This window comes from Diplodia seriata (genome assembly GCF_021436955.1).
Source record: "Diplodia seriata strain FDS-637 chromosome Unknown scaffold_11, whole genome shotgun sequence".
NCBI lineage: Eukaryota > Fungi > Ascomycota > Dothideomycetes > Botryosphaeriales > Botryosphaeriaceae > Diplodia > Diplodia seriata.
Window position 1 is genome coordinate 201,747 of NW_027117318.1, and position 24,883 is coordinate 226,629.

The following is a 24,883-nucleotide window of genomic DNA, read 5'->3' on the forward strand; positions in this document are numbered from 1 at the left end:
GACGGCAACGGGGGAGTCGCGGGAGGTCGTGTGGAGATCACGGGATGCCGCAGGACGGGGACGGTGGACGGTGGACGGGCTCACGCGCGGCGGCCGAGGGGAGCGAGGAGGCGGGCGCGCGGTGCGGGTGCGGAGGCAGATGAGATATTGCAGCGAAGGGAGGCGGAAACGGTGGCGCGCACGGCCGGTTGCACGAAGCGCTTCGGAGCCTGACACGGTCACGGGCGGGTGCCGGCAAGGGCAGCCTGGGGGTGGCAGAGTCAGGAACTCGTCGCTTTCTTTTGGCAGGCCGCGGGTGGCAGTGGCAGCGCGCGAGCAGCTCTCAGGCGTCCCTTACATGCACGACTCAGCGGCGGTTCGGGGAGCAGTCGCCAGCACAGCGCCGGGGCGGGGGCGGGCAGCGAGCGCAGGGCAGAGGGCAGAGGGCAGAGGGCAGAGCGAAGCAGCGGCGGCCCTCGAGAGCCCCAGTGGCCAGGAGCAGAGCCAAACCAGCCGCGCCGCCAGCCGCCGAGGGCGATCTGCTGGCCAAGCACGTGGGTGGCCGGGTTGCAAAGCCTCCAGCTCAGATCCGCCCACCCTCGCAGCTGCGTGTGGCGGCGCCTGCCAAGCGGCGCCTGCCAAGCGGCGTGGAGGGCGGCGTCTCGCGTGGTTTCCCGCCGTCAATGCGGAGCTCGGCCGTCCTGTCCTTGCAGCGCCCGCTGCTTTAACCACGCGCTGCTCGCTTATCGGCCGCCCGCAACAGCGCACCAGCCGTGACTCGATCTGCCTGCCCGGCGAAACCCACGATCGTGCGACTGCGATCTGCAACGTCTGCGCCGGTGCGGTGTCTGCCAGGAGGGCGCAGCCTTTAGGCACGCTCGGCCTGCGCGCCCGCTTTATTCTTGCGTTCGGAATGACGGGCGCAACGCGCTGTCGCACCGCCGCCCGCTGCAGCGTTCCTGTCCCCTGTCCGTTTAGCGTCCGCTGCATGTCATTCGCCTGCGCTAACTGCTGCCCAGCCAGATGCCGCTGCTGCTTGCAACCTCATCGCCCTCGCCCACGCCCGCCTGCACCCATCAGCCCATCGGTGGGGCTCCGACCAGCGCGACGCCGTGTCTCAGCGCGCGAGTCCAGCCGGCCCTCAGCGCAGCGCCGTTCCCCTTTGAACGCGCCCGTTGCACAGCGCTCCCGCTTCGGGCGGCGGCGGCAGCACCGTCACGCCCGGGTGAGCCCATGAAGCCCGAACGGCGTTATGCAACACCGTGGACGCGCCCGTCGACTCCTGCAGATCTGGCCGTGAACCCAGGAATCGCGCCGTGGCAAGGGAGGGCGCCAGCCAGGGGCGTCCCCGGCGGCGCATCGTGAAGCCACCCCGTACCACCCACCGCTGCCCGGCTACCCAGGATGGGTGCAGCAGCGGCAAGAGCTGTCCTTCGCGGCCCGCCCAGCCTTGGTTCGTCCGACCAGCTGATGGCCATGGTCCGCCGCGCCGGACTCGCGCCCATGCAATCAAGGAGAGCTGCTGCAGAAGGTCATCGACCGCTGCAAACGCGGCCATGGAGAGCCGGCGGCGGTGCACATGGCCGCATGTCTCTGACCAACCCAGCCCGACTCGCCCGCGCCACGCTCCGGAGAATTTCGTCGGCTACGCACACATGCCAACACCGCTCTCCACATGGCTCAGAGGCCGCTTGCAGCCTTTCGAGCACTGCTGCGTGGAGTGGGACCCCTCCCACCGACCGGGTTTGGAACCGCGTCGCAGCACCACGACCGTGTCTCGTTACACGCCCCGTCGGAAGCGGGCGCAGGAAAGAGCTCACCAGACGGTGGTAGTGCTGTGTCCCCCCCGCGCCGGTGCTGAGGTTCTTTCGCTCCAAGTCCCCAGCGCGCACGGCGTCGCGCTAGCCTCGGTCCCATCGCCGAGTGGGTTGCGTCTCGTGTTTGACTTGCCTCTGCCATCGGAGCAACCGTTATGCTTGGGTCTTTGCCTAACAGACGTCGTGGAGCCAAATATGTCTCAGTATCGGACTGACCGAGCCATCTCTTTCAACGCTTTCAGAAAACGGTCCCAATGCTCGGGGTGTGAAGGGGCGCAGCATGTGGTTCGTTCCAACAGCCTGAGCTTGTGGCGATCTCCGTGGGCGTTAGCATGCGCTTTCCGTTATCATGATCAATACAAGAGCACGCGCTTTCCACACCGCTTGAGCGCCAGCAGCCCTCCGGTGACTCTTGCCATCGGTCATGAGTGAACGGCCATACTCGACGGTGAATAACAATGTCGTGCCGATCTCAGACTGTCCAAGGGATTGCGTTTCATGGGACCCGTCCCGTTGTTTCCAAACGCGATATCCGCTCTGGAACCGCGTGTGCACATGGCAGCAGCTTCCCGTCAGCCTCCCGTTGGACCAGGCTAAACAAGCGTGAAGGATGGGTCGCGAGGTGCACGCTTTCCTCACGTTGTCCTCGTGCTGCAACCGTCAGGATTCCTGGGGACCGAAAACGGAAGCACTACAGCCTGAGCAACGTGCCTCAACTCAAGCCGAACACCATTCTCCGCCTCCGCTAGCATTTATTCAAAGAAAAAGACGTAGCCACGCTGCGGCATGCGCTGTTCATGTTCCCGGCCCAGAGCGCCGGCGTGCATCGCCATGGTTTTGTTGGCCAGCCTCAGCAGAAAGCCGGCGGATCCCACGGGCGCGGGTCAATGAACGGAATGCTTGGTCAAGCCCCACGGGGCACGAAGCACGAGGGCGTGTTTGTCACGGCAAAGGCGCGCATTCCTCATGTGCAGAGCAAGTCGTACGATCAAAGGGAAGATCAAAGCCGATCAAGCTCGACGGCATGACCACGTACGCAAACACCTGAAGCCCTGCAGCTGCGGGCTGATCTGTTCATCCGCCACGGTGGTGCCGCTCCCACGGAGGTTCGGTCCAGTCCTTCCGCCCCGCACGGAAGGCTTGAAGCGCACATCGAATACGGGGCTCTTACACACCCATACCCCTCCTTGAAGATCCACTCGGCAAACTTTCCCTTCGCATCATTCCACCAACACGCACGCTTTGCCAGCAGCAAGAGCGAGTGTTACTGTTTTGACCAGCGGCTGCATTTAGTGTACTGGGGCCGGTCCACCGTTCCGGATGGGATTTGGCTGGTCTCTGATGGGTGTTGAATTGGAGTTGTTCTTCCCTGAGAGATGACATGCAACTCTCCTGTTCCTGCTGCCAGACGAATTGTCCGACACAGCCTCACCCTGTGGTCTGTCTCTGTGTTCCGGCCCGATGGAACGATCAGCCGTATCACCGCTTGCTACACTGCTGGTACCCACGCCTCGTGAAGGTACACGGAGCCAGGCCAGTTCGTGCCCCGAACGCATCCCGACTCTGCGCTTGATCTACGCACCGTTCCTTCATCGGGCCGGCAGAGGGATGCAAGGCTCACGAAATAGGAAACGTCACAGCTGGAACGAGTTATCGCCAGGCATACCTTAACAACAAAGGGGCGATCTTCGCGATGCTTTCTAACATGCCTCACACACGGTACGTACTCCCAGCGAGGGGCAACGAATTCGGTTGCGTGCTCCGACTCCGAGAGTAGCCCGGCCCCTCCACAAAAAGCCTCGTGGTCGACGATCAACAACACCCCTATCGGAGTCCACCAAAAAAGGCAGCATGATGATGGAGATGGCTGTATTCTGTGTTCTGCGACTGTGGCGCCAAAGAGGGCATCGGTGTTCGGTTAAATCTCGGGCCGGGCGCTAGCCGCATCTGGCAGTTCGTCCCGTGACGTGTCAACTCCTTGCGCAAAACTTTGCGCCACCACCAACCACGCACCCATGTCTAACCATGCTTGCAAAGGGCAAAAAGATATGCCGTAACTCTCCGACGGGGAATCGAACCCCGGTCTCCCGCGCTTGATAATAGAGGCTATTGACAAGCGGAAATCATCACCACTAGACCATCGAAGACGCATGCCTGAGACATGGATGGTGCGGCCGACTGCTAGTCGACTGGCTATTGATGGACAAGTCGGCTCCTCACATTACATATATCCACATACAGTACTCTCTCAAAAGACGGCGATGTCATCAGGCAAGCCTCCCTCGTCTGCGGAAGCGGGACCACAGGACCGACAAAAGCAACAACCACCTCTCAGCCTTTGCATCTCGCACACACGCAAGCACCGGACACAACCGAGGAAAAGCGAGGAGGAACCACAAGTGTCAAGTCAAGACCCACGTCAAGCAGCATCATCAACCGAGCAGAGAGTCTGGACCGCCCCGCTGGGGAGAGAGGGTTAAAGCGGCATGTCGCGCTATGTATTATGACTCGCCATCGCCCAGTTTTCCCTTTCCCACCCGACCGGCGACCGGGCGGGGGTAACCGGCCGTTCCAAACAAACAGTTAGCCGTCGGCCACAAAGCAGGGGGGGAGGGGGCTGTGGAAGTTGTACAGCCACACAAAGAGAAAAACAACCGTCACGGCAGCAACATCAATAATGTGGCAGACATAGAGCAAGGGAGGAGGAGGAGGGGAACGAGAAAACGAACCAGCCCACCAGCCGACAAGGCCAAGCGGCCCGGGGTCCCCCGTCTCTCCCCCCTACCCACGAGAGAACAGCAAAGCGTGGCCTCTCCAAGGAGCACCCCGGCTCGGGGCACTCCTACTGGAAGAGGAATCGTGGGTTTTTCCTGCGTCTCCGCGTGGCTGTGATGAGATCGGCATGATGGGCCAAAAAAGCGAGAAACCGGAACAAGTGCGGCACCTCGTCGGAAGATGCTCCACGTGGGCGGTGGGCGGACATGCCACGCGGTCCTGCGGGAAGGCCACGCTACCATTTGTCAGTGCCCTGTGGCTCCTGCTCTGCTCTGCCCTGCCACCCTGGCCGCCCCCGGGCTCGCCCGCCCCCCGGCTCGCACTCTTTTACGCGAGCGAGAGAGAGAGAGAGAGAGCGCGCGCATGGCTTGTGAGGGGTTTTTGTTGGCTAAAAGAGCTCAGCCCCTGCGGCTGGTGGGCTGGGCTCTGCCTGACAGGGGGTGAGCCGCAAGATGCGGAGGGGCAAACCCCAGCGTCGGAGTGACAGGTAAGCAAAGAACGCAGCAAAGCGGCGTGATGATGGAAAGAGAAGCGAAAAAGGCAGCTGCATGCGTGGCGAGAAAAGAAGAAGAAAAGACGAGGGGAAAAAAGCGCGCGGGCGCCGCGAACGACGGTGCGCTCGCGCTCGTGCGCGCTGCCGTGCGCTTTGCTTTCGCTTTGCTGCAGCAGCCCGTTCGTTTTGTGCTGTGCTTGGGTGAAGCCGGCCAATCACCGCCGTGGGAGCCGACTTTCCGCCAATCACGCCCGTCGAGCGATGGTGTTGCTTGGGAACACGCACACGGGCCCTGCCCGGTGCTGGCCCCGGGTGGTAGCCCTTTGCACTTTTTATTCCCTCTGTGCCGTGGCGCACACCTAGCTCGACAATAATGGCCCATCATCAGACGGTTCCTTCGCGTGTGGCTCGCGAGCGCCGGCTTTGCCCACGCGTTTTTTCTTTTCCTTTCCCTTTTCTCTCCTTCCCTTCTTCTTGTTCGCGGCTCGCCTATTCGCAAGCCACGAACACTTGCACGATCGACGGTTCGCAACGCAGCACGATTACTGGACCGTTGCCGGCGAAGCCTAGACCGAACGGCCTGGGTCCTGCAATCACAATTCGACTTGCGCCTCAGGCTCCCGTCGTCGGACGCTCTCCGTCCGTTGAACCGCCGTCTCGGAGCACGCCCGAGTGGCTGCCCGCCGAACCACGAACAGTTACTAACAGGAGCACCGCTCTTCCCGGATCATCCGCGCTTCAAAACGTCACTATTCCTTCGCACAATCTAGCCAAACCGCCGAACGAAGAGTGAAGAAGAAAGCCCTGCAGCACTAGGAAAGCCTTCCTCGTTCCTTCGTCCCAAGCCACACGCTCTGGAAATACACCCACCGCCCGTTATATTCCCGTCCGTCTTTTTTACTTTCGCTAGCGAGGTACCACTACTCACTGTCACCTTATTTACATTTTTTTGTCGTTTCCCCTTCGCTACTTCGGCTCGGAGCTCGATAATGCCTGGTCGTGGAGCGCCTCGATGTTGTTGCCCAGCGGGTCTAGAACAAAGGCCGCGTAGTACGTGGGTCGATACTGGGGGCGGATTCCCGGGGCGCCGTTGTCCGTGCCGCCGGCGTCTGCGGAGAGGGCCGCTGCGTGGAAGGCGCGGACGGTCTCTTGATCTGGCGGCCATCATTCGCAAAAATCATGTGAGAAACCATTGATCAAGTTTCGTACAACGGTTAGGGAAAAAAGCGCAGTCTGCTCTTCCGGTTCTGACACTTTGTGGTGCTGGGTGATACGGCGGGAGAAGATGAAGTTGGGGAACCCGTCATATCGTGGTGCAAGATGATCGATCAACCTCCGGGGTATGATGCTACGTGAATGCGGGAACGCTGCGGACGGGAAGGGGCAAAAAGGGACTGGGGAAGATCGCCGCCGCCGCCGCCGCCGCGATTGGCCGGCGTACGGGCAGATCGTCCCTCTTGCAGTACAAAGGCAAGGATAACCTTAAAGTCTTTTTTCTCTTCTCCCTTCGTCCCCGGGAACACGCATAGGCAAACATCAACCACCACCACCACCCACCGCCGCAAAAGAGAATAAGACGGACCAGAAACCCCACCCAGACCATGGGAAAACCGCGTGGGGCAGTAAAGAGACGACAGCAGAAGAAGAAAAGCTCTCTCGAGGCTCAACTCACTCACTCACTCACCTTTCGCGTTGAACGCAACATGCGACCGCTGCACCGCGGCGGCGCCGTCGTCCCTGGAGCTGATCCAGAAATCCGGCACTTTCGTCCGCGCGGACCCCATGCCGACGGTGCCCGGAAAGGTGTGTAGCGCGGTGTAGTCGAGCGGCGCGAGCGCGCGCGCGTAGAAGGCGACGACGGCGTCGTACTTGGAGGGCGGCGCGGCGATGCCGACGTGGCTGAGGGACGACATTATTTTTTATCTTTTGCCTGAGGTGATGGCGGTCGATACTCGATTGTGCGTAGATGCTGCTGCCCACCCGGGTTGGAATGGAGAAATTGGTGTACGCGTGTGATGATGGGTATGGAGAGGCGTCTTTGCGTATCGTCGTCGCCGTCGTCGTCTTGTCTCACTCCACCACGCTCAAGAGATATATATACGCGTCGCCTCACGTGCTCCCGTGCGCCTTTCGTGCGCTGACCGACTCAGGCCTGCCTCTGCTTACGTGCTGACGCGGGCGAGGCGGGTTCCGTCGTCAGCATCCGATTGCCGGATCGGTCGGGATGCGAACGAGTCCGAAGCGGTTCCTTTGACCGTTGTGCTGGGTTCCGACGGAAGCGCGGGGGGCCAAATCCTCCTCTCACATGTCGCACAAAGTTCCAGCCCCGTCAGCAAGCTGAGACCGTTGATCGGAGGGTTCCTCGTGGTCATGTTCCAGTCGCACCGGTGGTGGGTTGCATGATGGTTGATCCTTTTATGCTCCACGGAGGATGCTACACTCTTCTTACGTGAGCAGTGGAAGCTGATATCCGGACGCGTAGGCGAGCTTTGAAACCTAAGAGAATCTTCCAGATGCAGGATTCGACTGCCCACGCAAGTAGGTATTCCCACGAAACATGTGGGGATGCCCAAAACGATATAGATGGGGGGAAGGGGATTCGTCCACTTGCTCTTCATGAGTCCAGGCCATCTCCTAATTACAAGGCAGCCGGTGAGAATGCACGTGGTGCTTTCCTCCTTCATCGGGTCCTTGATGCGGACAAACCCACCGAGCGTACCAATTCATGGGCTACCTTGAAGTCCCAGACCATCACCACTTCGTCACGGCGCCTCCCATCATGTGCACTCTGGCAGGCGGGAGACATCGAGCCATTTATCGCCATAGCCGCAAACTCCATACCCCTGTGTTCGCCACATCTCGACATTGTCTATGCCCTGTCTTCGGACTCGGTCCTCAAGCGCGGAGGAATGTCGTTCCATTTGTCTGCATCCGGATAGGAATGTCAACATTATCACGGACCTTTTACAACCGTCAGAGTTTGTAATAGGTACTTGATGGTGAAGCAGGATGATCGATAGGTGAAGGCTGCTGGTGGTGCTTTATAGCACCACCTGGTAGCAAACTACGCTAGTCCTAATCGATCTATATGAAGCAAACAACCCGCCGTAGCCTCACACAAAGGGAGGCCTGCCTGGCCTGCCGGTCAGTACTCAGTGGGAGGACATTCTAAGAAATCTGATAGAGTACTTGTCAGTTGGATCAGGTCTCAGTGACATCGTAGGTTGAATATCAAGAAAACGCCTACCTTGCCGTCCACACTACTGCCTCAAAAAGGCACTCACATACGTGTATTAGTGACACGGATAACTCGGGAATGCACCTGGCTCCTCGTACTGGCGCCATACCTGCAAGTTTAACTATCCTTGACGATCCTCTCAATCCAATCGATCAGCCTCATCATAACATGTGAACCGGACAACGGCAGGATAATCCCTCCACCATAAGCCGCACATGAACCATTCATTATCGCAACTTCGAGCAAATCCCTAAAGCTCAAAAGCATGGGACTTGAGTAGAGTCAGGTATTGCATCAAAAAGCTCGAGCCGCTCAACAAAGACAAGCAACTCTGGAGCAAGGAAGGAGAAAAGAAAGCTTGGACTGCAGCTTCCTATATTTCACAAAGCGTTGTTAACACTGGGAGTTACGACAGGCATCTATGCAGCTGGTCACCAACCGAATAACGGCCGGGATATGGCACGCGTCCTTCAACACCTACAATTTGCTCTTACGTGAGTGGAGGACACCGTTGAGATTCATGACTTATTTACCACGGGTGGCGGAGTGAGGAGCTCGTGGTTTTTGGTTTTCAAGCGAGGATGAGCTTTATGTGCTCGGGTAAATGTTTTCGCACATGAAAAGTGATATGGCCGTCATTGAATTCGGCGAAAAAGTCAGAAGCGTGATTACGAAGTACTAACGAGCCAGCTTATGGCAGACATGATACCTACTCAAGATGGAAGAAGAACGCCGTCGTCATACTTGGCTCTGATGTATGGAGAGAATAATCTCGCAATATCATGGTAGAATGGATGACTGGAAGGAGACTTGGGAATATTTCTGCAGGGATTCTGTAGTGGAATTGGGATCTGAAAGGTCTTCGCTGAGGTTTTGGAAGCTTTTGGACGGAAGTATACAAGTCTCAGGTCGGACTTGATCTCACCAGTGATGCACATTCAGTGAGTTAAAAGTGACTGTCTTGCGCAAGTGAGAGTGACATCGAGACGTGGCGCTTGCGCTCACTTCAGAAGATCCCACTTCAGCCCCTCCTTCCAAAGAGAGAAGCAAGGGTAGGCAACTGCGCCGGTCCTTAAAGCACGTGAAAGCCCTGGATCCACATCTGGAATGGCGTCAGAAGTGTCGCAGGTATATCTTTCGCTCTCTTCAACCCTCCGCCTCTTCAAACACTCGAACAAGACAACTGTGCTTGATCCATTCCACCGCACCTCATCTTCAGTGGACTTGTGCGGATCCAGTCCGTTCAACGTCGCGGAATGTCCTCTTCAACTTCCGGTGGCGGAGCCCCCGCAGAATCTGAGGCCGAGCTCGAGCAGCAAATCCAACGGGCCAAGAAGAGGCTCGGCGAACTCGAGAAGAAGCTGGCGGCCCAAAGGCAGCGCAAGAAAGAAGAGGTCAACAAGAAGAAGAGGGTAAGATTTCTGAGCGCGGTTCAAGATCGGAAATGGCCACTGACAAGTGAGCGCAGAAGCTCGATGAGTTGATCGGTGGATCTGCAACCAATGACTTCAACTTCTTGTATAATAACATCTCCCGCATTAGCAGTGGTGTCACAGACAGGTCCAAGCGGCTGTGGGAAGAAAGGCTCAGGACGTATGAGGAGATACGCATGGCTCTCGTCACCATTGGCCTAGTTCCGCGCTCCTCTTTCCCCTTCGATCGCATCGGACTTGAATATTTCGAGGGTATGAGCGGGATTTGGGCTTGCGTGGCCAAAGACCAGGAGGCGATCGAGCGATGGGAGCTGTCACTACTTACTTCAATCCGCGACAAGATTATCGCCCTGAAGAAGAAAGTTGAGGACCACGAGGGGCAATCGAAGACTGAAATTAAGTCTGGTGGACGTGGTGGCTAAATTGATGGATCATTGAGGGGAACTTCGCTCTCACGACAGAGGAGAATGGGTCTTTCGATGACGCGGCAACATTTGGGCCTCGCTTCACGATTCTGGAGGCTCTGACTGGCGCATCATGGATGCTGGACGAATTCACAATCAGCTATCACTAAAAGAAGACACTGGGCTAAATCAAAGGGTATCCGGACTCTGGGGGGAAAGTGATTGGCATAGGGACATTTTGAAAGATCATGGCTCCCGAATCATTCATGGGCCAAGGGAGTTTGATTTATCTGGGAAACATTCAGCGAAATTGGGAAGCTCTGGGTAGAAAATCTATTCCATCACTAAAATCAAGTTGTCAACGAAAGTGGCTGAAGTGCGGCCAAAGTGGTTGGCCGAGTGAATGCGGCAGAAGATTCTACGCCTGGCTCGACAGCAATGCAATCACTCACTGCGCGTCCAGCTGGCCGCACCGCGCGCGGCAACCCGTTAAGGCAGGCGCCGCACGGACATGAGCCAGCCCTATATAACATCCACTCCTCTTCCGGCAACCTTGCGCCCTCCGCCCCCGAACAACTATCTCCACCCCGCGCGCATTGTTTTTTTTCTCTGGAAGATCAACCCGCGCCAGCTTAGCTTTTCCACCCAAGATGGCCTCAGCCAAGAAACCCATGTGGATGTTCCCGCACGAACGCGAGCGACGGGAAAAGCTCAGGAAGCAGATCCGCAAGAAGCAGAAGGAGCTGGTCAAACTCAAGAAGAAGCTCGACGCAGCCACCGACAACCCGCGGCCGCAGCGGAGCAGCACCACGCTCAAAACCGTAAGCCACACTCCATCCGCGCAACCGTGCCGCGTGCCCGCCGCTCCTCCGCCAACCCAAACTCTCAGGTATTCTACAGACACGCCCCACACTGACCACCGCCCTCCCCACCAACAGATCGGACTCGCCGTCGCCGACGCTCCTCCGCTCACGCTCAACCTCAAACGCTCCGACTTCACCGACCTGCTCGTGCCGCAGCTGAACTCGTACACGTGGGCCTTCTACAACGTCTTCCGGATCCTGCAGACGCAGCAGACCGAGTACCGCGAGATCGAGGAGCTGCTCCTCGCAATCCGCGACGGCCTGCGCGAGCGCGAGGGAGAAGAAGAGGCGAAGGAGAAGAAGAAGAAGGAAAAGAAGCCGCTGCTGCGCGTCGACCAGTACTACGACGAGCAGCTGGAGCCGCTGGCGGGCCTGAAGGACAAAGTGAAGCGGGACCACGACGCGATGCGGGGGCTGCAGAAGGCGGCGGCGGGCGGGGCCGAGGAGCTGAAGGCGTTGAAGGTGGGATTGAAGGATCTGCTCGATTACGTCTTGAAGGAGTACGAGGACGAGGACGAAGAAGAAGAGGGCGCCGAGGAAGAGGCCGATGCGGAGGAAGACGACAACGACAACGACCACACCACGGGCATCGTTCCCCCAGGCGACAAAGCCACGGCATCCGTTCCTCGCCCCCGCGTGCACTGGGCCTCCGATCCGGCGTTCAGCTTCCTCAGACAGGAGCCTCCCATCTCGCCGCCTCCAATGCCCCCCATCAGGGTTTTCCGCCCCGTGGAGGGCGGTGACGATGAGGACGACTCGTCTTCTTCCTCCGGTAGTTGGTTGGAGTAGTCCCATGCCGGTGGCGATTTGGAACCGGTCGCGAAGGCGGACGTTGCGGAAAGGATCGCACGTACCTTGGTGGATCAAGAGAACACAAACAACCCGGTCGGCGCGCGGGCGCTAAGGGTAACGGCGGCGAACAGCAGTATCATTTCTTTGGGTGCTGTAATTGGGCTTTTGGAGCCACGGCGGGTTTTCTGATCTGAACATCGCGCTCAGCTGTTGTGTGGCACTGGCGGTAGAAGAATTGGGAGCGGAACGCCGGCCAGCACCGACGGCAGATGTTGCTAAAAGCTCACCTGTCATGACCACTCCAGAGCAAATATGGCAACATGGGAAATCTGAGAGACTCAGGGTATCTCACATTCAGATAAAAGGACCTTTAGTAGGCGTGGGTTGGAAATGCGCTGAAGTGTCTGCTTGAAAAGCCAAGCCGCAGCACGTAGGTAATTTTGCAGAAACAATGATGATTCAATGACCAAACATTTCATGTGCACTACTGGGGTGGATTGGGATGAGTTCGACCGAGCGTGCGCCTTCCGTTCTTTTCTCGGTAGGCACGTCTTGTGCCAGTTCGCAGCCCCGCCCGGGCAGCGGCGCTGCATTCAGCAGGTGCACGGACGGCCTCGAGTGACATATCTACTTCTTCTGCGTCCTTCAAACCTGACCACCAACCTCACCCAGCTCAACCAAAATGTCTTCGCCCGGCTCAACGCCCAGAGCTTCGAAGAAGAAGAAGCTAGCCGCATGCTCAGACGTGAGCAGTCCCTCTGCGTCAACCCCGGCCACAAGCTCAGCCGGCACCACCGCCGCGTCACCCAAGCAGCTTGAACTGGAGGACGAAATCAAGAAGATGCAACAGAAAATCGACAGCCTTGAATCCGAGTTGGCCGCCGAGAAGCAGCGTCTTTCAGAAGAGGCGACCGAGAAGAAGAGGGTGAGTGAGCCAAAGTCAGCTTCGCCAGAGGCTCGGCAACGAACAAAAACTGACAGCGTAGAAATATGATCGCCATTTTGTCACGGCCTCGGCAAGCGGCTACATTCCTACCCCGCTCTGGTTCTTGATAAGCAAGGACGAGACGTCGTTGGCGAACTTGTCAGCCAGGCACTCCAGGTACAAGGCCATTGAACAGAGCAGCATGATTCTCGAGGGTGCAGGAAACAAGATCCCTTTCCATGAGTTTACCGACGCAGAGATTTACGCTCTGGAAGAGCTGAGCCGTACCATAGCTGAAGACCGGAAGGCTCTCGGGGACCTCTACTTGACCAAGCTAACCAGGCTGGATATTATCGGCGACAAGCTGGACAGCATGGCGAAGAAGGTCAAGAAGGGTTGAAAAGACGCTCCAGCACATCCACCAGCCCTACGATTCCCAAGACTCTTTCGGAAATCAGCGGCGCTTCTGTGTGGAGTCGACCACAAGAATTGGCGTGCATCAGGACAAAATATCAGCGGAGATTTTCAAAGTTGGGCGGACAGATCTGGTGCCGGAGGGATGAGAATTTGTGGCATTGAGGGTGTAGAGTTCGCACCTCGTCCAGTCTCAGAATAAACCTCTTGGTCTTTCACTATACCTCCAGATGCTTCCGACAGTTGTCGTCTATTGACCGTGAAAATCAGCCAACAGTTCGAAAAGCCATGGACGCGACACAGTTGTCTTGTCTCACTCGGCCATCATGAAAGATATATTGGGACTAGATACCATGCGGCTGTCTCACGTGCTCTCGTGCGCCTTTCGTGCGCTGACGGGACTTGGCCTTTTGCTTACATGCTGAGGCGTTGGGCGGGCCTTGTCGTAAGCATCAGATTGCCAGATCGGGACCGAAGGAGTCGAAGCGGTTCCTTTGACCGCCGTGCTGGATCCCGATGGAGTCGGGGGGTCGAAATCCCTTCTCGCATGTTACACAAAGATCAAGCCCCTCAGCAAGCTGAAACATGTACATCACCCTCTTGCAGCCGATGGCTAGCGCGAAGAATAGCAGAACATGGCGTAACTATGCCTTAGCTCGTTCTTAGAGGAAAAAAAAAACAATACGTAGGTAGTTAAAGCGATCGTCCGGATGCCCAAGCGTGGTATACGAGCCAGCTGTCGTCGAAGGAGAGAAAGCACTTGCAAGGCGGAAAGGGAATCCGAAGATGGGCAGATGAGCTGATCATGCGATTCCGCAAACGTTCATCAGAGGCGCAGCAAGAATTGCAGAAGAGGAACTTCGGGTTTCGCGAAGTCCGAGATGGACGGTCCGTGGGAAGGTTTATCATGGACGTCGTGCGTCTTGCCAAGGATGCCGATATAACTACCACAGAAGGTCAGCTGTTGCAAGCGCATGAAAGGATTCATGTGCAACTGTGACGCGATCCGGACGTGTATGTAGAATTTTTAATTCGACATTCTCGTCCGGACGATAGCTTTAACTACCCATGACATGAGCAAAAAAACAGATCCACGCTAGCCATCGGCTGCGCGAAGGAGCTGTAAGCTCCGTTGATCAGAGTTCCTCGTGGCACTCCTCCCGCCAGATTCGAGTCACTTCCACGATGGGTTGGTTGCATAAAACATGATTTTTCCATGCCCTAGGTACGAAGGATGCTTCACTCTTCTTACGTGAACCACTATCCAGAAGTGGATGTGAGTTTTCAAGACTTGTACGAATGCATCGGGACACGGTGTTCATCTTGCAATGGACGTGAAAACCGCATTGTAGTGCATTTTTATCCGTACAACGCTGGTTCACAAATTGGCCGCGAAGCCATGAACTGCTCACAGGGAAGTCATGAAAGCAATCAGTGATCTACGAAGGGGAAAAGGAAGATCAGTCCAAGCTACTGGCACAACAGCTTGACTCTCCCTCACCCAGTATTCAGGGAAGTCAGAAAATCATGATGCTATTTCTACGCCATCATTAAAACCAAGAGCCCCATGAAAATGTCTGAAGTAATGTCCGAAGGCTGCAGCTCCGCAGCTACATCTTCACCCTTGTCAAACTCCTCGCAAAATCAAATTGAAAGCTCATCATGCCAGGCAATGAGAAAGTGAGGCCCCCATGAAAACACCTGCCCCACCGCAGCTGCATGTTTCACGCTCGACAAACCCTCCGAAAAGTTCAACTTGGAATGGTTCACCAACCACCTCAAGCAACGAGCCGCGGCATCACGATCCTGCAGCCGGTAACTTTCTCAATGGAAGAGAAGACGTCTTCGATCGGCGTCATGAGGGCGTATGTGCCTGCCTCATTACCACCAAAGACAAGGCCGACACACGCACCGTCCCTGGTGTCCACGACCATCGAGCCCGAGTCGCCTCCTATGCTGAAGGAATCCTGTGGCCCACGCGGATTCTCAACTCGCATGCACTGCACGACCGTTCCGTACTCTTTCTTCCAGGTGATGCCATTGGATGACTGCGTGAGGTTCATCCACGCCTCAGCGTGACTGATCTCGCCTTGAGTCCATCCAGTTGCTCTTCCCACCTTCAGGACATCGGTAGTCTTGGACTGTGACAGTTTCCGCCAGCTTTGGAAATCTCTTCTCGCCCAACTGGGAAGACGAAGGTCGGCTTGATGATGATGATCCCGCGAGAAGCTGACGTTCGCAGCACGACCTGAGGCAACTTGAACCAGAGCCCAGTCCAAAGCAACTTTCTTGTTGTCGTCTTTGAGGAGATATTGAAATCCCGACACTGCGCGAACAGCGCCAGCGACGAAGCTCGGAGCGTCGGAGAGGCAACGCACTTGTGCTTCAAGTCTGTCGGTGATTTCCTTGGAGACCTGGAGTGCTCTGATGGCCTTTTTGTCGCCCCATTGGGCTCTCTCCGCCAGGGGCGGCAGCGCGCCTGGTGGGAGGGGACCGTACGCTTCTTCCTTCGTAGCTTGGATGTCTAGCTCCAGCAATTCGATCTTTTCTTTCAAATCTGGATAGGAAGGGGACATGACGATGTGGCTCAAGGGGTTTTCCGTGATGTTCAGAGCCTTCAGAGCTGTCTCTGGGGGATTCGGGGTCATTTCTGTTATTCTGTCAGTAGAAGAAAATACAGATAAGATAAAATTGTCCACTTACGTTCTGTCAGGCCAGGGCAGGGCATCACCACGTGGCAATTGGTGAGAATGCAGATGCTCTCAACCTTCTTCACCGGATCCTCAATGCGCACAAATCCACCGAGCGTGCCGGTTGATGAGATATCTTGGGGGCCCAGGCCATCACCGATGCGTAGCGGCGTCTCCCACCATGTGCGCTCAGGAAGGTTGGCCACGTTGAGCTTCCCGCCGCCGTCACTGGAGTGTCCCTGAGCTTGCCAGATCTCAACATTCTCAATTGCGGTGTTTTTGATCAAACCTTTCAACCCAGGAAGAATCTTGAGCTCCCAGTCGTCCGCATCCGGGTCCCAGGCTTCGATCAGCATTGTGGTGGTAGGTGGACCGGCATTTGCCCCATAAGGGCGGCAGCTCAGCTTGACCAGAGAGAGGAGCTTCCAGTGCACCTGGTATCTGGCCAAACAACTCACGACTGACTCTCCAAGGTTGCGCCACGTGTTGAGGATGTCGTCGTCAGCGTGGATTGGGAAGATGCGCGGCGTGTCGGACCCAAACTCCACAATCTCAACGTGGATGTTGCCGTCATACTTACCAGTAGTGTCCTGGAGGAGCCGGCTCAGTCTCAGTACCGCATTGTACCATGATCCTGAACGCGAGGTAGCCTCCACAAGCAGGGTGGGGTAGAAAGACTGAGACCCGGCTGACTTGCGTTCCACCAGGCAAAAACTGTTAAAGGATACTCCCTGAACTTGGAGAATGGCGCTGATTGCCGCTTCCTTCTGTGGATACTCCGTGACGTAGTACTCTGGGTTGGAGGAAAGTCGGCTGATTGTGGGCTGAGGCACCAGTTTCGGCCAGCCAGTACGGAACCTGGCCTCGACAATGTCGACCTTTACATCTTCATCACTCTTGGCCGCCTTCCTACTGTTCTTGGGAGTCTCGGGGTGTGCGCTGGAAGACTCTCCGCCGGACGGGCGCCACGGGTTAGACATTGTGCCTAGTGTAGTGTTAGCTCAACTGTCTTACAACTCACTGTGCAATTCTACATGGGATAGGTAGTTGAATACAAGATCCGGATATAAATGTAAGTTTTAAATTCGTGCATTTACGTCTGGACCTTGTATTCAACTGCCTACCTCAATATTTTGTTTCGGAATCTGTGTGGAAGGCACATGCGAGATTCCCCAGCAGTGAGTGCAGTGGATCGGGGAGGTGCCTTACTTACTTGGAGTCGGAAAATAAAAGTTTGGTGTAAGCTAAGTAACTCTTGGGGCGAGTGTTCAACAGACTTGGAGAGCGGAGAGCGGACTGGGTGCGGCGGTGGAAATATATAGGTTTGAGTTCAGGGTCCTCAAACAGTCAGAAGTGCAAGCCATATGCAGGGTCCAGCCGTGCCATGTTTCCGTCCACGTGTGGACCCTGCATATGGTTTCCACTTGTGACTTGGTTGATTCTGTACACGGGTAATGAACATCATTTGCCTGGCTCAGGCATCTTGACCACAACCTCCAGACTCTCCATCGGCCCAACCACCCACTGCGCTCTCGACTTCTTCCTCCGAATCTCCAAATGGCTTTCCGTCAGCAAAACAACCCAAAGGTACGGCACGGCCTGGCCCCAACAAAACATCCAAACAACCCCCAAACCCCCCGCCTCGTTTCCGTCCGTCCCGCCTCGCTTCCAGTCCTTTGGGATATTTCGCTGCAGCCAGGCATTACCCAAATAACCATACTCGGTCAGATACTGCATCCGCGTCCAAAACTCGTGCTGCCGCGAGGGATCCCAATCCGACGTGTCGAACATCCAACACCCACGCTCCGTAGTCCTGATTTCGCGGGAGACCAATGCCGGTCTGTAGTGCTTGGCTATCGAGGCTTTCTCGGCATATAGCTGAAGCATAGACGTCACCTCGTTGAACACCCGTTTGTTCCCCGATGGTGCAGCTTGAGAGAGCAGTTGTATCGGGAGCGAGCCGAAATCGCAATCCGGGAATTCCTGGGCATGAGACGGCGCCGGGGCCGCTGGAAGCGACATGCTGGGCCTGACAGGAGTTGCGGATACATTTGCCTGAGGCTCGCTACTCGCATCCGGTGCGTGGCTATCGCCAGATACGTCCTGTGTGGAGACCTGAGATTGTCGTGGTTCTTGTGGTGTTCCCTCTCGGCGTGCGTCGTGAGACTCGGAAACGTCGCTCATTTGTCGCACACCCTTTTCAGGCGCCGGATCCGAGGTCTCGTGTGACCCGCCCTTGCTCTCAACCACGGGCCCGGAATCATCAGAGGCTCGCAGAGATGACTCGGAATTGCTCAAGCCATAGTCATCAACCATCTGCGAGCTCATGCTCTCTCTCGGAGGAGTTCGTGGCGGCGGCATCCAGGTACTGGGAATTGGCGGGGTAGTGGATTCCTGACTTCCTGCATCGTAGTTCGCCTGGGTTGGTTCCAAAGATTCGGCTTCGCACGAGAGACGCGGCCTCTTGCTAGTTCTTTGAGCAATTGGTGACTCAATATCTGAGAAATGTGCATCAGAACCATAGAATGAGGCATCAACATAGTCTTCGAGCATAGCCAGGGCCTCCTGCGTATCTTCGATGTACAGTGGATGCGGAGTGCTTGCACCGGTGCTTGTCTTCGATCGACCCGATGCAGAGCGTTTGGCAGACGATCGTTGCTGGTGAACCCATCGTCGCTCAATCTCGTGAATCTGTTCGATAGGCGATCGCGATGCGGGCGTGCTCATGAAGCTCCCAAAATCCGGCGCATGGGCAAAGTTTTCAGGCTTCTTGCCTTTGGCTACAGATTGTCTTGAGGCAGGGACGATCTCCGCAGGCTCCACGAAGCCAGCTGCGGCCGGAGTCTCCGCAGCTCGAGGCACGCGGTTGGCTGAAGCGCCTGCGTCGGCCTCACCGGAAAGCTGGTTGCGATCGCGGACGGCTTTGAAGTCTGCTGGTGTCCTTAAAATATCATGTGGTGCCGCCGAAGCCTGATGGTCGCCTTGATTCACGGTGGAGTTCACGTGGTTCCGAGCAGTGCAGTCGATGGTAGTTGCAGGTTCGAAGTCGTCATAGGCTTCGGCGAGCCTCCTGTATCGCTCATCATCTTTGCGAGAGGTGGGCGCAGAGAGATGAACTAGAATTTCTTTCATATCCAAAACTGTGGCAAGTAAGACCTGGAGGAAGCCGAGAAGTCCATGGTTCCGGGAAGGTAGGGGCCTCGATCAAGACAGGTATGTACACGGCAAAGACGGCTACGTGTTATAGTCAGGCGTGTGAGAGAACGCGATGGCAGGTCAGCCAGCAACGCCCGAACACGTGCACCGGCAACAAAGCGACGGCGGCGTTGGTTGTTGTAGGTTCGGTAGCGGGAGGAAGGCGGAAGGCGGCCAAGGATTCGCGTTCAAAGGCGCGCCACCGGCCGCGTCGCTTAGTCACAGCGCCAAGATATCAAAATTCCGGCGTTGACGCACTTTGGCCCGCGAGACACCACCACCCAACCCCACACCACAATCATGGCGCCCGCTTCGCTCCTCGACCTCGTGTCGGCTCTGCCCGCCACCGACAGCTGGGGCCCCGCCACCGAGAGCGAGACTATGCTGGATGGCGTTCCCTACGCACCCTACTCGAAAGGCGACCGCCTAGGCCGCATGGCCGATTGGACTGAGGGCAAGGACCGCGACGGACGTGGCGGTCGCCAGCAGTACGGCAACAGGAACTACCGTGGTATGTCCCTCACGCGCCTTGCTTGTTCTCCGCACTCATGCTGACCCACAACCAAGACCAGCAGGTCTACGGCGCATCCCAGGCGAACAACCCCTTCGCGATCCAGGTTGCCGAGGAGGAGGCTACCTTCTCCGTCGTCGACAACACCCGTACTTCCGCGAGGACCCGGGGTTTCGGCCGCGGTGGCGGCACCGTTTTCCGCGGCCGTGGCCAGCGCGGCGGCCCTGCTGGGCGCGGCGGCAGAGGCACATTCCAGCGCGTTGGTGGAAGGCAGCAGCAGGGCGGCTACGACAACCGCGGCGGTCGCGGCGGTCGCGGCGGCGGCAGGCGTTTCGGCCGGTGGGACGACAAGCCCCAGCGCAACAGGGACGCCTCTGTCCAGGTCAAGCCTGACTGGGCTGTCCTCGAGGAGATTGACTACTCGCGTCTTGCGAAGCTCAACCTCGAGACTCCCGATGGCGAGGACCTCGACAACTACGGCTTCCTGTACTACTACGACCGCTCCTACGACAAGGCTCCCGGCGCGAAGACTTCGGAGAGGAAACTGCAGGTGCTCGACCGTGCGGCGTACAACGTCACGACCTCCAGCGATCCCATCATCCAGGAGCTTTCCGAGAAGAACGAGGCCACCATCTTCGCCACCGACAACATCCTGTCCATGCTCATGTGCGCGCCGAAGTCGGTCTACCCCTGGGATTTGGTCATCACCCGTCGCCGCAACCAGCTCTTCATCGACAAGCGGGATACCTCCACCATTGACATGGTTACCGTCAATGAGAATGCCATGGACGCGCCCCTCGAGACGTCGGAAGGCAACAAGGACGTCCTCAACAACCCCAATGCCCTGATGATGGAGGCTACCCACATCAACAATGTCTTCCCTCTCCAGGTCGTCCAGGAGGCCACCAAGAAGGATATGCCCAACCCGCACCCCTTCTACAACGACGAGGAGGAGTCTGCACCGGCGGCGTCCAAGTCTTACAGGTACCGCCGTTTCGATCTGTCGCTGAACAACGATGAGGAGCCCCTCCACCTCGTTGTCAGGACGGAACTTGATGCCGCTGTCAAGAACAACATCAACGGCGAGGACCAGTACCTGACCATCAAGGCCCTGAACGAATTCGACAACAAGGCCCAGGGCTCGGGTGGTGCGCTTGACTGGCGCACCAAGCTGGCCAGCCAGAGGGGTGCTGTCCTTGCCACTGAGATGAAGAACAACAGCTGCAAGCTCGCCCGCTGGACCGTTCAGTCCATCCTCGCCAAGGCCGACTCTATGAAGCTTGGGTAAGTGATTTCCGGTCACGTGGATGATTCGATTGCTAATACATGCACAGTTTCGTGTCCCGTACCAACCCGAAGAACAACAACGACCACGTCATTCTCGGTGTCCTCAGCGCCAAGCCGCGTGAGTTCGCCACGCAGATGGCGCTCAACCTGTCCAACGGCTGGGGTATCGTCCGCACCATTGCGGATATGTGCTTGAAGATGCCCGAGGGCAAGTACGTCCTCGTCAAGGACCCCAACAAGCCCATCCTCCGCCTCTACCAGGTGCCGGACAACACGTTTGAGGAGGAGGCGGACGAGGGTGTCGTGCCGGAGCAAGACGACGAGGAGTAAAAGCGATATCACGATAGACTGGGCGAGGTAATATCGGGATGAAGGCATGAAATGTGCTTTATTTACGAACGGGATGGTTATCGGTGACGGGCTTTTCGTTTGGCTCGGGGCGGGAACAAAAGCAATGGAGACATTTGATCGCGTACGATTTTCTTGACCAATTCGAAGACAGATGGCCACCTTTTGTAATTGACCGGGTGGCAGAAAGTGGCCAATCATCTAATCATGTGTGTAGGGTTGCAAATGGTAGCATCGATACGTCATGCGATGCGATAACAGATAAGCCGAACTTCCACGGAGATGCTGCGTTCAGAGCTCCCCACATCCACGGAAATGCTGCAACCACCTGCCTCGTCGCGTCTGGCTGCCGTCGCCAGGGCGCCGGCCGCTATCTCCGGGCCGTCAAGCGTCAGCAGCAGCAGCCTGTCTCGATCTCCGCGGGTTTCGTTGTTTCTCTCTCCTGTGCCAAGCTCCATCTCACCCCGCCACCACCACCAGACATAGAAGCTGGAACCTTTTCTCTCGTTCTCTGTAGCAAATAGCCATCATGTCGTCTTCTTCTGCTCCCCAGCCTACGCTCAACGGTGCGCCAATGGATTCAGAGCATTTCTCGCCTTACCGTCCCGACGGAAAGCTGGTATGACATGCCCGCCACTCCAAACTTCCATGAATCACGGGAAAACAGCAACACTGACAGACACCTACGCATGCCGCTCACAGTACGGTTTCGTCTGCGTCGTAACAGGCGCAACCCAACCCATCGGCCGAGCAATCGTCCACGAACTGGCCGGTAAGAGAGCAGCAGCCCCGCCAACCCAATGTCTGGGCAGAATACTGACAAGCAACAGCCCACGGCGCCGCATGCATCTACGGTACGGCAAAAACCCAATTCTTCCCTCCTCCAAACCCCCGAATATTCTTCTTTCCCTTCCCTCCCTTCGCCCCCCCCCCAAAAAAAAAAAAAAAACTCTCTCCCCGCTAACTCGACACCGCGCTTCGCCTTCCGCCCCGACCACAGCCTGCTCCTCCGAGCCCGACGCCCACCCGACCTACACGTCCCTCACCGCCTCCATCGCCGCATCCCACCCCTCGACCAAGCTAATCCCCTACCCCTTTCCTCTCGCCACCGACGAAGCCACCCTCTCCCTCATCGACGACGTCCTCAACAGCACGGGGCGGCTGGACGTGTGGGTGGCGTCTTCCGGCCTGCTCGGGCCGCCGGCCGTCGCCGACACGGGGCCGGACGATTTGAGGAGATGCTTCGAGGCCAACGCCGCGGCGCCGTTCTGGGCGCTCAAGTACGCGGCGCCCGCGATGCGCAAGACGACGACGGGGGGGACGGGAGGGAGGTATGCCGGCGCGGTCCCGAAGGAGGTGCCGTGGGGGAGTATTGTGGTGGTTAGCAGCGTTGCGAGCGAGACGGGCGGGTGCTGGGGCGCGTGCTTTACGATGAGTTGCCATGCTGCGTTGGGGGTGGTGAGGGCTGGTGTTGCGGGGTTGAAGGGTGAGTGGGTTGGGAGTGGGTGGAGTTGTGCTGCCTGCCGCGGTTCTTTTGGTTGGTGAGGGACAGTGGGCTGACTTTTGTGTTGTGAAAGGAACGGGCGTGAGGATCAATTGCGTCTCCCCCGGCCAGATCGATATGGGTATCGATTTGAAGGGCTTCGATATGCGCGGCATGAGCTCCCAACAGCTGCCGCCGTCGAGCCTGCAGTCGGAGAGGGTGAGTGGTTTTCTTTCCCGGAGCAGTTTGGAAATTTTTCAGTGTCTGGCGACTGACGACAAGTATTCCGTGCGTTAAGGCGCAGAAGGAACACATCGGCCTCGAACGCGCTGGATTGCCGCAGGAGATTGGAAAGGTCGTCGGGTTTTTGGCGAGCGGTTTCAGCAGCTACATCACTGGCGCGAACTTGGTGGTCGATGGCGGCGCGACGTATGTGGTTCCTTGCTCGATGTTCAAAGGGGCGAAGCTACTGACTTTTCAGCAGGACTATGAACCCGCTCACTGTCCCTATTTGAGAGTCGTTGACCTGAACGGAGCACGAGCGCGGCACGTATATGATCCCGTGGCGGAGAATAGCCACATCCAATTCTTGAGTTGACTTTGCTCCTTCAATCTTCATGTTCATGCTAGCTTACCGTTGCGCTTTGAGAGTAACTCTCATTGCTTCGAAAGGTGAAGAAAAACCCGCCTGAATCCTTCTCCGCATTTATTTTTCGCGGCTGCTAATGATAGACACGGCTTTTGTCTTGAGCATGACAAAAATCTGTTGATTCCAAACAATGTTTCAACCCAGTGAGGGTAGTTGTTGAAATTTGGTGGTGTTCGGTGAGGGGTGTTGTATTGGCTGGCATGAGGAGCGGAGGGGACGCGATCCTGGGGGCCGCTTTATACCCTGCTCGTATGACTCAGCCATCTGAGGTGCCATTCAGCCTTGCTCTTTCGCCGGCCTCCATATCTCTTACTTGCCGTTGTACGAGTCAACTCCTTGTTGAGTCCACTTATCGAAACCATGGGAAGCCGAAGTGGCTACGTCAAGATTTACCCGTCCACAACTGAGCGCGGAACAAACCCGGGGGAGTTCGACTACACGTATCGGCGGCTTCGCCATCCTCGAGAGATTAGGCTCCTAGAGCTCCTTCCTGGCCGCGGTCATCAGCCGCTCCATTGCAACATCGTTCATCATCGCCTGAATTATTACTCTCGCTTTGATGCTTTATCGTACGCTTGGGGTGATCAGTCGGACAGCGGGCACATCCTCGTCGGAGAGTCATGGCTAGTGATTCGAGCCACGCGGAATTGCATCCGCGCGCTGACCAGGCTTCGCGACTCCAATAACATTCGAATCTTGTGGGTGGACGCGCTCTGCATCGACCAACGGAATGTCAAAGAGCGAAATCATCAGGTCTCGCTGATGCGCAACATCTACGCTACTGCACGGAGGGTTCTTATATACCCTGGACCCGCTCTTCAGTACGACCACGCAGAAATGACCAGATTAGTCGATTTCTTGGAAAACGCGCTCGAGCCTGTAGGGATGTATCAACCACTTTACCTCGAAAAATGGTGGTTTCACACAAGAGCACCATCTTGGGCGGTCACTCTTCTTCAAAAAATCCTGGCACAGCCGTGGTTCTACCGCACATGGGTGGTTCAAGAGGTCTTGCTCGCCAGATGCGCCATGATCATTTTGGGGGATGGAAAAGGCATTCTGTGGGAGCAATTTTCTCAAACGGTGGCAGCAACTGCTAGCGAGGCCTTCACAATGCCCTACTTCCACACCATTCGAGGAGCCCCGGAACTCGTCAAGCTCACGCTCGAGGTCGAACGTGGCAAGTCGGAACCAACACTGCTACAGCTCGTCCGCGCGACCGAATCTCTCCACGTCTCGGATCAGCGAGACAAGGTCATTGCTCTACTTGCCATAGCGTCCGATGGGCATTTTTATACGGACCTTGCAGACTACAACCTCGACCTCGAGGAGGTATACACCCGATTTGCGTGGACAACAATTGGCGTCCATGGGAATCTCGATGTTCTTTCCTCGTGCTACGAGAGTCTGGACTGGTCTCGCACGTGGGTTCCCCGATGGTCAGAGGGCCGGCAATCACGTCCGATTCCCCTTGCAGATATCGACATTGCCGGCATCGGCCAGACAGGTCGTTACCAGACAGACTGGGTCTTGGATCATTTTCTGCGAGAGCCCCTAGCACAGCTTCTTCAAAACAAACTCATTGTC

The 24,883-nt window shown here is 57.0% G+C and overlaps 5 protein-coding genes and 1 non-coding gene across 6 annotated transcripts; 4 read left to right on the forward strand and 2 right to left on the reverse strand.

Annotated features, from left to right (window-relative positions):
- Positions 1–3,853: 3,853 nt before the first annotated feature.
- SLS55_009794 lies at positions 3,854–3,943 on the reverse strand. The gene has a single exon. It is a non-coding gene; the product is annotated as a tRNA-Asp (tRNA).
- A 5,615-nt stretch (positions 3,944–9,558) lies between these two features.
- Positions 9,559–10,157, forward strand: SLS55_009795 (uncharacterized protein; the record flags this gene model as incomplete). The annotated part of the gene is made up of 2 exons (XM_066781189.1): positions 9,559–9,714; positions 9,771–10,157. 2 exons carry the CDS (start codon positions 9,559–9,561, stop codon positions 10,155–10,157), a joined length of 543 nt encoding a protein of 180 aa, XP_066628191.1.
- Positions 10,158–10,789: 632 nt separating this feature from the next.
- On the forward strand, positions 10,790–11,791 carry SLS55_009796 (uncharacterized protein; the record flags this gene model as incomplete). Its single annotated transcript, XM_066781190.1, has 2 exons — positions 10,790–10,960; positions 11,078–11,791. The coding sequence occupies 2 exons, from the start codon at positions 10,790–10,792 to the stop codon at positions 11,789–11,791; spliced, it is 885 nt and encodes a 294-aa protein (XP_066628192.1).
- Positions 11,792–12,476: 685 nt separating this feature from the next.
- Positions 12,477–13,119, forward strand: SLS55_009797 (uncharacterized protein; the record flags this gene model as incomplete). Its single annotated transcript, XM_066781191.1, has 2 exons — positions 12,477–12,719; positions 12,781–13,119. The coding sequence occupies 2 exons, from the start codon at positions 12,477–12,479 to the stop codon at positions 13,117–13,119; spliced, it is 582 nt and encodes a 193-aa protein (XP_066628193.1).
- A 1,792-nt stretch (positions 13,120–14,911) lies between these two features.
- Positions 14,912–18,955, reverse strand: SLS55_009798 (uncharacterized protein; the record flags this gene model as incomplete). The annotated part of the gene is made up of 4 exons (XM_066781192.1): positions 14,912–15,274; positions 15,512–15,783; positions 15,837–16,808; positions 18,019–18,955. The coding sequence occupies 4 exons, from the start codon at positions 18,953–18,955 to the stop codon at positions 14,912–14,914; spliced, it is 2,544 nt and encodes an 847-aa protein (XP_066628194.1).
- A 363-nt stretch (positions 18,956–19,318) lies between these two features.
- On the forward strand, positions 19,319–21,146 carry SLS55_009799 (uncharacterized protein; the record flags this gene model as incomplete). Its single annotated transcript, XM_066781193.1, has 3 exons — positions 19,319–19,529; positions 19,586–20,813; positions 20,864–21,146. 3 exons carry the CDS (start codon positions 19,319–19,321, stop codon positions 21,144–21,146), a joined length of 1,722 nt encoding a protein of 573 aa, XP_066628195.1.
- Between the last annotated feature and the right edge of the window lie 3,737 nt (positions 21,147–24,883).